Below are 12684 nucleotides of genomic sequence, written 5' to 3'. Positions count from 1 at the left end.
TTTCGAGGGCCCTGCTTACTCACAGGATGTTTGGTGTGGGTTACTGGATGCTGGCTTCCTGTGCAGAGAGGGGACTGACAGGGCTGTGAAGGCCAGACACTCTGTTGGATGGGGGGGAGACATAAAAACACAGTCTTAAGGAAGTAGATGGACCAGAAGAAAAGTGTAGGAATTATTAATGTAACATTAATATATTGTGAAATTCAGTTGTTTCTTCAGCAGTCAAACACACACACAGACACACACATGCACACACAGTAGTATAGACAATAACACTTTAAACACAAATCATCTGAACAATTCAAGAAAGAGAGAATAGGAATCAGAGAGATGGGAGATGAGAGGGAGAAAGGCCCATTGAGGAGCTATTTTCTTTCTCTGCTTCTTCACTTTCCTAGTGTATTCATGTCTCTCTCTCCATGTGTCTCTCTAAACTGGGTTGTTTATGAGTGATGGTTGAGACTGATGTGTGTGTGAGTGACTGGGTAGCTCCTCTGGAGTAGATGGCTGGAAAGGGGAAGGAGGTATAATATATAGGCCTTTAAGGAAAGTCCAAACAGAGAGGATGAAAGCCATCACTCACTTAGTGAAACTGAGGAACAGCCCTCAACAACCATCAAGGCACTGTCATGGTAACCAAAGGGGAGTCTTAGAGAGGAGAGAGACATGAGTGAAGGAAGGGATTAGGGGAAGATGGAGAAGAGAGAGGTACTGTCACACTGTCTTCCTCTCTTCTACTTGAAGCAGAAGAGAGGAAGAGAAACGTGTTGGGAAAGTGAATGTGTTGTAGTTGGGCATCTAATGCATGGTCAAAATGGAGTTTATAGGTTGTACTTGGTACACATCTCTTGCCTGGGGTCATTTTGAGCAATCTGTATGTGGTGAGTTTGCTACTGAGAGTGAGTGTGTGAGCCTGAGGCAGGGTGGCATAGGCCTGCAGTGTGAGCACCACTAGAGGTCACAGTCAGGACTGTAGGGTCACATCCTGTTTTGTCCCTGCTGAGCTTGTGTTGTTGTTGTGGTGGCTGGTTCCAGAGCCTCCATCCAGATCAGGCATGCTCTCAGAGCCTCCATCCAGATCAGGCATGCTCTCAGAGCCTCCATCCAGATCAAGCATGCTCTCAGAGCCTCCATCCAGATCAGGCATGCTCTCAGAGCCTCCATCCAGATCAGGCATGCTCTCAGAGCCTCCATCCAGATCAGGCATGCTCTCAGAGCCTCCATCCAGATCAGGCATGCTCTCAGAGCAGCTGGGAACGGGCAGAGAATTCCTGGATGCTGCCTTATGGGCCACGCAGGTTTAGAGCAAACATTATGTGTGACCAATGATGTCACCACTTCTGTCCCACTCTAAATAAGGCCCTTTAACATAATAGGCTGAAGTTCTGAGGATTACAGTATATTGGGTGTGATGAGCAAATAAACATTGGTGACTTTTTATCATGTAGCCTTTGCTGTGTGTTACATGGGAATGTCTGGTTTGAGGGGTAAACATGTGAATAATATGGAAATCCAAAGCTGTTTTTGTGCAACTCAGGAGATTCCCCATGAATTGCAAAAGCTTATAGTGCCCCCCTGTGGCAACAGAACTACACTAGCCAGATATTTAAATGAGATATACATTTCAGGCTGGCAGTCAGGCTTTCCATGCAAACAATAAGCTATGATTGTAACATCTGCTTCTGTCTCCACTAGATGAATGACATGATGCTGTACACCTACCCTCAGCAGGATGGTAAATACAGGCTGAAGAACACTCTCTATCTGTCTGGGATGAAGGTGAGTCCTCCCCCTCCTACAGAGATGACCTTCCCTGACCCTTCACCCCTGACCTCTGGCTCTGTCGTGTTTTGTGTGTGTGTGTGTGCTCACTGTGTGCTGAATGTGCTATGTTGTGCTGTGTGTCCTGTTCTCCCAGGTCAGTATACCTGTCATAGACAACGTGCTCAATGCCCTGAGGATCGAGGTGTCTGACGTCACCATCACCTTGTCAGCCAGGTGAGTGAAAGCAGAGGACACCTGTCTGGGGCTTTGTACAAGGCTTGTCCATTGGTTAGATACAGTATTTATGTACATATGTATAATTATGTGTACAGCCTCAACACATATCTGTTTCTGTGTCCCTAGCTCCTGTGGAGAGAGGGAGGACTGGTTCCACACACTGAGTCGGGCCATAGCAGACCATGCTGCAGGCCTGTGTACTTTTGGTGGCCCCTGCAGTGAGGTAATGAGTTCACCCCTGAATGACTCAGTACAGGACATACCATTGAAGCTCACTTGTATAACATTTTACGTGTGAAATGTATGAAATGCAAATAAGGTTAATGTTATTGTAACATTGTTGTTATGTTATTGTAACATTGTCGTAGCGCTGTCGTAACATTGAGGTAATGTTGTTGTACCGTTGCGGTGACGTTGTTGTGAAAATGTGGTAACGTTGTGGTAATGTCGTTTCCCCATGCAGGGACGTGAGAAGCTGTGGATGGCCCTGGGGGAGGCAGCTCCAGTGCTGGTGCCCGTGTCTCATGTGATGATGTGTATGAACTGTACCTCTGACTTCAGCTTGACCCTGAGACGCCACCACTGCAACGCCTGTGGGAAGGTGAGACACACACCTTACTGTAGGCGTCCCTCACTCCTACTGCTGCTTTAGGACCCCGCACTCACACTGCTGTTACAGGACAACATCCTGACCCCAGCCTAACCCACTGTTTTACATTATCCTGCCAGAAAGTCGCTGTCTACCTATGCTTTAACACTCCCCGGATCACCCCTCTCTCTCCACTCTCATACCTGTTCTCTCTCTCTATCCAAACCCAGGTTGTGTGTCGTGCCTGCTCCAGGAACAGGTATCCTCTGAAGTACCTCAAAGACAGAATGGCCAAAGTGTGTGACCATTGCTACGCTGAGCTCAGGAAGATAGGAGTCAGTATCTCAGGGGCGTGTGGTAACTCCAGCCCCTGCACCCACAGGGCCAGTCGGCCCCTCTCAGCTGTGTTCCAGAGCCTACAGCCCCCAAGCCTGTGGAGAAGCAGGAAGAGCACCTCCCCTCTCAACCAGGTCTGCAATATTCATCACATTTGTCCCATCTTTGTAGTCATGACGTTCTGCACTGATGCAGGCAGCTATGGTAGACCCTGCTAACTTCCTGGCGTTGACCTGTGAGTCTTTGTTACAGGTGGCATTGAGGGCTGAGGACTCGGCCATGAGTGGCAGCCTGCAACGGCGTAAGAAGAGCAAGAGGAAGTGGAAGAGGCTGTGGTTCATCCTCAAAGACAAGGTGCTCTACACCTTCACAGCACGTGAGGTGAGGGGGCACAGAGTCTCCCACACCAGCCCCAAACAGAGACACATACACACACACACACCCTTAATATACTCACATTATGCCTATACTATACTTGACTCTCTTAAAAGCTTCTACATAGTCTCTCTGTGCTCTCTTTCTCTTTCTTTGTTTTGTACTGTTTATTGTGTGTTTTTGTATCAAGCTTTGTAGCTACCATTTTGAACAAGCAGTATCATGAACAACTGAACTCATGAATACAATTGAGCAGTTAGTTTCCATGCTTCTCAGAATGTTTTACAAATATCATTGGTATATACAGCTGAATATGTGACTTGTCCCTTATGAATCTCTCTCTCTCTCTCTCTCTCTCAACACAGGACAAGGTGGCATGTGAGAGTCTGCCCCTGCAGGGTTTCACAGTGAAGCTGACAGAGAGGCCAGAGGGTGAGGAGAGCTTCAACGTGTTTCAGCTCTACCACAAGAAGACTCTATACTACACCTTTAGAGCAGATGACCAGCACACTGCCCGCAGGTCAGGATAAATACACACACACGCACACACACACAGGTCCATGGTGTTCATGTAGTTCACTTGTGTTTCACAGGTGGGTCAATGCCATGGAGGAGGCCACAGTGTTATAACATCTGCCTGTCTGCACAGACTGACCCTGCTGTGCATCACCTACCTACGCTCTCTGTCCTGGTTTATAGCTGTCCCTCACAATGCCTAAATGGAATATCTATGAAAACTTATTTTCTCTTGGACATTGAATATCATTCTTATAATCCATCCCTTAATGCACTGGACCAATTCTCACTCTGGAAGAATACACGTCTCTGTGCAAGAGCATCTTTGACATGGATGCCATCTACAGGCAGAAAGAAGATCATGCAGACTCTGTGTGGGGCAAACATCCAAGCGTGAGGTTACTGCTTGGGAGTCTCTAAGGTGAAAACCTCTCAGATGAGTATACTGCATGCCACAACATGCCACAAATTCCGCTCCTATGTCTGAAAGCTCATAGACAATGTGTTTTTACAACTTTTTCCATTGACAGTCTCCAGTGCCATGTACATTCACAGACTTATCTTTACTTTCTGACACTCCTTTTCTACCATGGATGTGTATGTACATAGAACAACTTGGTATGGGTTTTGTTTTTGATATCATAGGCTTTTTGATGCTGTTTAAACAATACCAAGTTAATATGAACAGCTTATGTATTGTATGAGAACATATAAGAGTCATGTCATATTTGGAATATATAGTGTAATATTCAATTCCCATATTTTGAAGTGAGATATAATAACTATTTGTACAGAAATGTTATTACATGATGTTACATCAATGCCCAATGTATTTTCTGTACTCTATGTAAACGTACTTATTTTACACCGTAGGTGTAACCTTTACACCTGTAATAACAATGACAGAATGTGAAATGTTACAGACAGTATTAGTATTATTCAACAAAACATCATTTTGAAGTATATTTCATAGCTGAATGTACAGTTTTTAAACATTTTTAAACGGGTGACTACATTTTTATGGGCCAATAGTCTCCACTTGAATGCAGTGTGTTATGGCTGAAAGAATGTGCCTGACGTGACGTTATTATCCTTCTTATCATTCATTCAAATGATAATTCATCCGTTTTGGGGAGTTGTGAACTGCATGTAGTTTAACTAGTAATTGAACTATATTTTGCAGTAGCTTGGTGGTTGTTGAACTAATTAAAATACCTGACAGAAAACACATTTAACATTCAGTTGATGTTTTCTATTTCCTGTCCAGTCATATGGTCTATCACATTAGATGTTTTCTATTTCCTGTCCAGTCATATGGTCTATCACATTAGATGGTTTCTATTTCCTGTCCAGTCATATGGTCTATCACATTAGATGTTTTCTATTTCCTGTCCAGTCATATGGTCTATCACATTAGATGTTTTCTATTTCCTGTCCAGTCATATGGTCTATCACATTAGATGTTTTCTATTTTCTGTCCAGTCATATGGTCTATCACATTAGATGTTTTCTATTTCCTGTCCAGTCATATGGTCTATCACATTAGATGTTTTCTATTTCCTGTCCAGTCATATGGTCTATCACATTAGATGTTTTCTATTTCCTGTCCAGTCATATGGTCTATCACATTAGATGTTTTCTATTTCCTGTCCAGTCATATGGTCTATCACATTAGATGTTTTCTATTTCCTGTCCAGTCATATGGTCTTTCACATTAGATGTTTTCTATTTCCTGTCCAGTCAGATGGTCTTTCACATTAGATGTTTTCTATTTCCTGTCCAGTCATATGGTCTTTCACATTAGATGTTTTCTATTTCCTGTCCAGTCATATGGTCTATCACATTAGATGTTTTCTATTTCCTGTCCAGTCATATGGTCTATCACATTAGATGTTTTCTATTTCCTGTCCAGTCAGATGGTCTATCACATTAGATGTTTTCTATTTCCTGTCCAGTCATATGGTCTATCACATTAGATGTTTTCTATTTCCTGTCCAGTCAGATGGTCTATCACATTAGATGTTTTCTATTTCCTGTCCAGTCAGATGGTCTATCACATTAGATGTTTTCTATTTCCTGTCCAGTCATATGGTCTATCACATTAGATGTTTTCTATTTCCTGTCCAGTCATATGGTCTATCACATTAGATGTTTTCTATTTCCTGTCCAGTCATATGGTCTATCACATTAGATGTTTTCTATTTCCTGTCCAGTCAGATGGTCTATCACATTAGATGTTTTCTATTTCCTGTCCAGTCATATGGTCTATCACATTAGATGTTTTCTATTTCCTGTCCAGTCATATGGTCATATGGTCTATCACATTAGATGTTTTCTATTTCCTGTCCAGTCATATGGTCTTTCACATTAGATGTTTTCTATTTCCTGTCCAGTCATATGGTCTATCACATTAGATGTTTTCTATTTCCTGTCCAGTCATATGGTCTTTCACATTAGATGTTTTCTATTTCCTGTCCAGTCATATGGTCTATCACATTAGATGTTTTCTATTTCCTGTCCAGTCATATGGTCTATCACATTAGATGTTTTCTATTTCCTGTCCAGTCATATGGTCTATCACATTAGATGTTTTCTATTTCCTGTCCAGTCATATGGTCTATCACATTAGATGTTTTCTATTTCCTGTCCAGTCATATGGTCTATCACATTAGATGTTTTCTATTTCCTGTCCAGTCATATGGTCTATCACATTAGATGTTTTCTATTTCCTGTCCAGTCATATGGTCTATCACATTAGATGTTTTCTATTTCCTGTCCAGTCATATGGTCTATCACATTAGATGTTTTCTATTTCCTGTCCAGTCATATGGTCTATCACATTAGATGTTTTCTATTTCCTGTCCAGTCATATGGTCTATCACATTAGATGTTTTCTATTTCCTGTCCAGTCATATGGTCTATCACATTAGATGTTTTCTATTTCCTGTCCAGTCATATGGTCTATCACATTAGATGTTTTCTATTTCCTGTCCAGTCATATGGTCTATCACATTAGATGTTTTCTATTTTCTGTCCAGTCATATGGTCTATCACATTAGATGTTTTCTATTTCCTGTCCAGTCATATGGTCTATCACATTAGATGTTTTCTATTTCCTGTCCAGTCATATGGTCTATCACATTAGATGTTTTCTATTTCCTGTCCAGTCATATGGTCTATCACATTAGATGTTTTCTATTTCCTGTCCAGTCATATGGTCTATCACATTAGATGTTTTCTATTTCCTGTCCAGTCATATGGTCTTTCACATTAGATGTTTTCTATTTCCTGTCCAGTCATATGGTCTATCACATTAGATGTTTTCTATTTCCTGTCCAGTCAAATGGTCTATCACATTAGATGTTCTTTATTTCCTGTCCAGTCAAATGGTCTATCACATTCAGATGTTCTTTATTTCCTGTCCAGTCATATGGTCTATCACATTAGATGTTTTCTATTTCCTGTCCAGTCATATGGTCTATCACATTAGATGTTTTCTATTTCCTGTCCAGTCATATGGTCTATCACATTAGATGTTTTCTATTTCCTGTCCAGTCATATGGTCTATCACATTAGATGTTTTCTATTTCCTGTCCAGTCATATGGTCTTTCACATTAGATGTTTTCTATTTCCTGTCCAGTCATATGGTCTATCACATTAGATGTTTTCTATTTCCTGTCCAGTCATATGGTCTATCACATTAGATGTTTTCTATTTCCTGTCCAGTCAAATGGTCTTTCACATTAGATGTTTTCTATTTCCTGTCCAGTCAAATGGTCTATCACATTAGATGTTTTCTATTTCCTGTCCAGTCAAATGGTCTATCACATTAGATGTTTTCTATTTCCTGTCCAGTCATATGGTCTTTCACATTAGATGTTTTCTATTTCCTGTCCAGTCATATGGTCTTTCACATTAGATGTTTTCTATTTCCTGTCCAGTCAAATGGTCTTTCACATTAGATGTTTTCTATTTCCTGTCCAGTCAATTAGATGTTTTCTATTTCCTGTCCATGGTCTATAACATTAGATGTTTTCTATTTCCTGTCCAGTCAGATGGTCTATCACATTAGATGTTTTCTATTTCCTGTCCAGTCATATGGTCTATCACATTAGATGTTTTCTATTTCCTGTCCAGTCATATGGTCTATCACATTAGATGTTTTCTATTTCCTGTCCAGTCAAATGGTCTTTCACATTAGATGTTTGTTTTTTCTTCTTGTAGGTGGATTTACTTTTTGCCTGAGAAATATGGATTGGTAAAAAGTTCCATTCAGCTATAGCTCTATATAAAACTGTAGATTTAAGGCGATTTGTCCTTGGCTTGAGTTGTTTTAGCAGCACTGAATGTGCCTGTCTGGTTTGGTGGTTATGCGTGTTGCTAGTATGCACTAATTGGACAGAAAAATACTGTGCTTTTTTTTAAATATAACATTCCTAAAGAAAATCAGAAGACTAGATAGTAATTTGTTTCTAACGTGAAGCCATGAGAGATTCTGATGCATTTTAATAAACTAATCTGGCAGCCCTGTTTAGAGCAATGAAGAGGTAATCTACCAGCCCTGTTTAGAGCAATGAAGAGGTAATCTACCAGCCCTGTTTAGAGCAATGAAGAGGTAATCTACCAGCCCTGTTTAGAGCAATGAAGAGGTAATCTACCAGCCCTGTTTAGAGCAATGAAGAGGTAATCAACCAGCCCTGTTTAGAGCAATGAAGAGGTAATCTACCAGCCCTGTTTAGAGCAATGAAGAGGTAATCTACCAGCCCTGTTTAGAGCAATGAAGAGGTAATCTACCAGCCCTGTTTAGAGCAATGAAGAGGTAATCAACCAGCCCTGTTTAGAGCAATGAAGAGGTAATCTACCAGCCCTGTTTAGAGCAATGAAGAGGTAATCTACCAGCCCTGTTTAGAGCAATGAAGAGGTAATCTACCAGCCCTGTTTAGAGCAATGAAGAGGTAATCTACCAGCCCTGTTTAGAGCAATGAAGAGGTAATCTACCAGCCCTGTTTAGAGCAATGAAGAGCTAATCTGGCAGAGCTAATCTGGCAGCCCTGTTTAGAGCAATGAAGAGGTAATCTACCAGCCCTGTTTAGAGCAATGAAGAGCTAATCTACCAGCCCTGTTTAGAGCAATGAAGAGCTAATCTGGCAGCCCTGTTTAGAGCAATGAAGAGCTAATCTGGCAGCCCTGTTTAGAGCAATGAAGAGGTAATCTACCAGCCCTGTTTAGAGCAATGAAGAGCAAATCTACCAGCCCTGTTTAGAGCAATGAAGAGGTAATCTACCAGCCCTGTTTAGAGCAATGAAGAGGTAATCTACCAGCCCTGTTTAGAGCAATGAAGAGGTAATCTACCAGCCCTGAAGTTTACCAGAGCAATGAAGAGGTAATCTACCAGCCCTGTTTAGAGCAATGAAGAGGTAATCTACCAGCCCTGTTTAGAGCAATGAAGAGGTAATCTACCAGCCCTGTTTAGAGCAATGAAGAGGTAATCTACCAGCCCTGTTTAGAGCAATGAAGAGGTAATCTACCAGCCCTGTTTAGAGGTAATCACCAGCCCTGTTTGAATGAAGAGGTAATCTACCAGCCCTGTTTAGAGCAATGAAGAGCAAATCTACCAGCCCTGTTTAGAGCAATGAAGAGGTAATCTACCAGCCCTGTTTAGAGCAATGAAGAGCTAATCTACCAGCCCTGTTTAGAGCAATGAAGAGGTAATCTACCAGCCCTGTTTAGAGCAATGAAGAGCTTTTTATATCTTTCTTTGCGGCAGTTGACCATATAACCGGACAGTACTCTAAGTGTGATAAAACCAGGGATTGACCATATAACCGGACAGTGTGATAAGACCAGGGATTGACCATATAACCGGACAGTGTGATAAGACCAGGGATTGACCATATAACCGGACAGTGCTCTAAGTGTGATAAAACCAGGGATTGACCATATAACCGGACAGTACTCTAAGTGTGATAAAACCAGGGATTGACCATATAACCGGACAGTGTGATAAGACCAGGGATTGACCATATAACCGGACAGTGTGATAAGACCAGGGATTGACCATATAACCGGACAGTGCTCTAAGTCTGATAGGACCAGGGATTGACCATATAACCGGACAGTACTCTAAGTCTGATAGGACCAGGGATTGACCATATAACCAGACAGTACCCTAAGTGTGATAGGACCAGGGATTGAATCACCTGATTCAGAGTGCTAGCTGTTACATACTCTGAACATTTTCTTCTAACAGCAATTCCCTTACCCATCTTAATAACAATATTATCTATGTGTTCTGACCATGATAAAGCTGCGTCCAACATGACGCTTAGTAGTTGTTGTTTTTTCACTACATGTATTCTATTCATCGACAAAGTCAATTGAGGGTCATCAGCAAGCATATATCTTGAACCAAATACAATACATTTAGTTTTAGAAATGTTCAACACTAATTTGTTAATGTCAACCCACTCAGACACCATTCTTAGTTCACTGCTCAGTACATCTGTTAGCTCATTACATTCTGATGCTGCACTATACATTGTAAAGTCATCAGCATACATGACCACTCTTGATTTGTTCATTACTGAAGGTAAATCATTAGTAAAGATAGAGTAGAGCAGTGGGCCTAGGCAGCTTCCTTGAGGAACATCACAATGTATATCTTTAATATTTGAAAAGCTACCATTAAAGAACACTTTTTGATTTCTCCAGGATAAATACCATCCAGGATAGAGCTGCAGACTTAAAACCATAACATTTGGTTGTCCTAGTAACAGTTCATGATCAATTACATCAAAAGCAGCACTGAAATCAAGCAACACTGCACCAACTTACTTCCTTCCTATCATCCATAATCTTTAACCAATCATCTGTCATTTGTGCTAAGGCCGTACTCGTAGAATGCTCTTCTTTGCATGCATGCTGGAAACCCGTTATCAGACCATTACATGAGAAATAATCCTTGTACAGATACAATTCTTTCCAATAATTTACTTAACACAGGCAGCAAGCTTATAGGACGACTATTAGGACCAGTGAATGCAGATTATTTTATCCTTAGGTAGTGGAATAACTTTTGACTCTTTCCAGACTTCTGGGCACACCCCATACATAAAGCACTTATTAAAAATATGAGAGATTGGGGTCGATATTTGGTTAGCTGTAACTCTGTACCAGGTGACTTTTGATCTGAAAGAGACAACAGCATCCTTTCTACCTCTTCCCTTTCTACTTGATGAAATTGGAACGTGCATTGCCTCTCCTTCATGATACAATCTTTTATAGATTGTATCAATCTTTTATTTGATTGTAGTGGTGTAACTAACTACTGAAACTACACACTACTTGTTTTGCTAAAATAAATGAAAATCTGGGTGAAGTAGGCAATCATTTCCTTTCCTTTTCGGCATCAAACCTGCGTAATTCTCACCTGGAATTTATTTTTTGGTATTTAATAGGTTAAATTACAAATTATGTTAATATATGACCCCGATGTGATCTCTTCTTGCAATTTCTAGTCATTTACATTTTCAGATTTACATATAATACTTCTTCACAAAGTAGTTTGGTAGTGAACTACTTTTTTAAAGTAGTGTTACTTATGTAAAATATATATATTTGAAGTATCTTTAGTGTAGCTTAAAGTCTTTCAGTGTCAAGTAATTGGTGGCTTGGTAAACTATCTTTTCAGAGGAGCTTCCTCAACACTACAATTAATGTCTTAAGTGCCAATCTCTTCCAGGTAGATATAAAAACAAATGCTCTAAACTTAGCAAAGAGAGTCCTATTCATTTATATAACACACATAACATCCTATCACCTTAAATCCATGTGATTCCACGGTTTCTTTTTGCAATCACAAAAGAATATGTGGAGGTGCCATGTTGATGCCTTTTGGCATGCTGTTTTTGCACTGTACTGTCCAATTCATTAACAATTAGGTTAATACCATAATCGAAACACTCTCGACTACATTGTATTATTATTGTATATAAATTACATATACAAAATTAGTCTTTATGAAAAAAACAGATGCAAAGAAAATGGTAAAACAAAAAATACCTATATCAGTTTTAGCACCAACAGTTGATTTTCAAGAGAAACATTATTTGCCTTGTTTTTATTTGTAGATGTTGATGAGATCACACTTTTCTAATTCTGCTTCTTTGAGATCATATGTTAACTGACTATCCTGTCACGCTTGTCAGAGTACATTTCACAGTAGTCTGTTCAAAATGCAGCTTGTCATGCGTATGTCCTGTATATCTACACTTAGCCAATACATGTGTTCTTCATACCTGTGTTTATGGGTTATGTCAATAGTGTTATGGGATTATACCTCTAACATGCATATAATTAAGCAATGTAAATGTTGATGTACAGTATGTAGTTAAAAAGTACAGTAAATAAACTCAGCAGAACATTATTTCCTCTGTACTTAAGACAAACAAAGAACGTATATTTGATCAGAATCAATAGTGTTGCAATCGATATGACAGAGTTACTGGGACTATATAAATAACAAAGTCAGTGGGACAAAGTCATAATAAACAAACTGATACCTGTGCAGGTGGTTCTCGAACCATAGACTGTTAAAGAGTCACTTGAAATTAAGTTAAAACAAACACGTATCCCCTCTCTCTGATATGCAGGTGTATTTGTAGATCAAGAAATGGTTAGGCACACAACACTGTTGGTGCTTGAGCCCTGTCTACTGTCTAGAAATAGCAGTAGACCGAAATAGCCTGAGACCAGACCTGAGATCTGGAGAGGAAAAGACCTTAGATCTTTAGAGGGAGGGAAAGATCTGAGGGGCTGAGCACAGGGCGGGGTGGGGTAGCGGTTCTTTGTCGGGGTCAGGCACTTG

The 12684-nt window shown here is 40.4% G+C and overlaps 1 protein-coding gene across 3 annotated transcripts in view; it reads left to right on the top strand.

Moving 5' to 3' along the window:
• The window catches only part of LOC112219321 (FYVE, RhoGEF and PH domain-containing protein 5), a 58561-nt gene extending 53514 nt beyond the window's left edge, over positions 1-5047 (top strand). For 2 of the 3 annotated variants that reach the window (XM_042295453.1, XM_042295451.1), the window contains exons 13-20: positions 1696-1779; positions 1919-1998; positions 2128-2224; positions 2465-2602; positions 2821-3060; positions 3179-3307; positions 3667-3821; positions 3895-5047. In XM_042295453.1, coding sequence (XP_042151387.1) covers positions 1696-1779; positions 1919-1998; positions 2128-2224; positions 2465-2602; positions 2821-3060; positions 3179-3307; positions 3667-3821; positions 3895-3931 — 960 coding nt within the window. In that variant the 3' untranslated portion in view covers positions 3932-5047. The remainder of the gene's footprint in view (positions 1-1695; positions 1780-1918; positions 1999-2127; positions 2225-2464; positions 2603-2820; positions 3061-3178; positions 3308-3666; positions 3822-3894) is intronic. The other variant, XM_042295452.1, reaches the window with a different exon arrangement.
• Positions 5048-12684: the final 7637 nt, after the last annotated feature.

Source organism: Oncorhynchus tshawytscha, linkage group LG02, assembly GCF_018296145.1.
Source record: "Oncorhynchus tshawytscha isolate Ot180627B linkage group LG02, Otsh_v2.0, whole genome shotgun sequence".
NCBI lineage: Eukaryota > Metazoa > Chordata > Actinopteri > Salmoniformes > Salmonidae > Oncorhynchus > Oncorhynchus tshawytscha.
The sequence above is the reverse complement of the archived record's forward strand: the minus strand, read 5'-3'. Positions and strand labels throughout refer to the sequence as shown.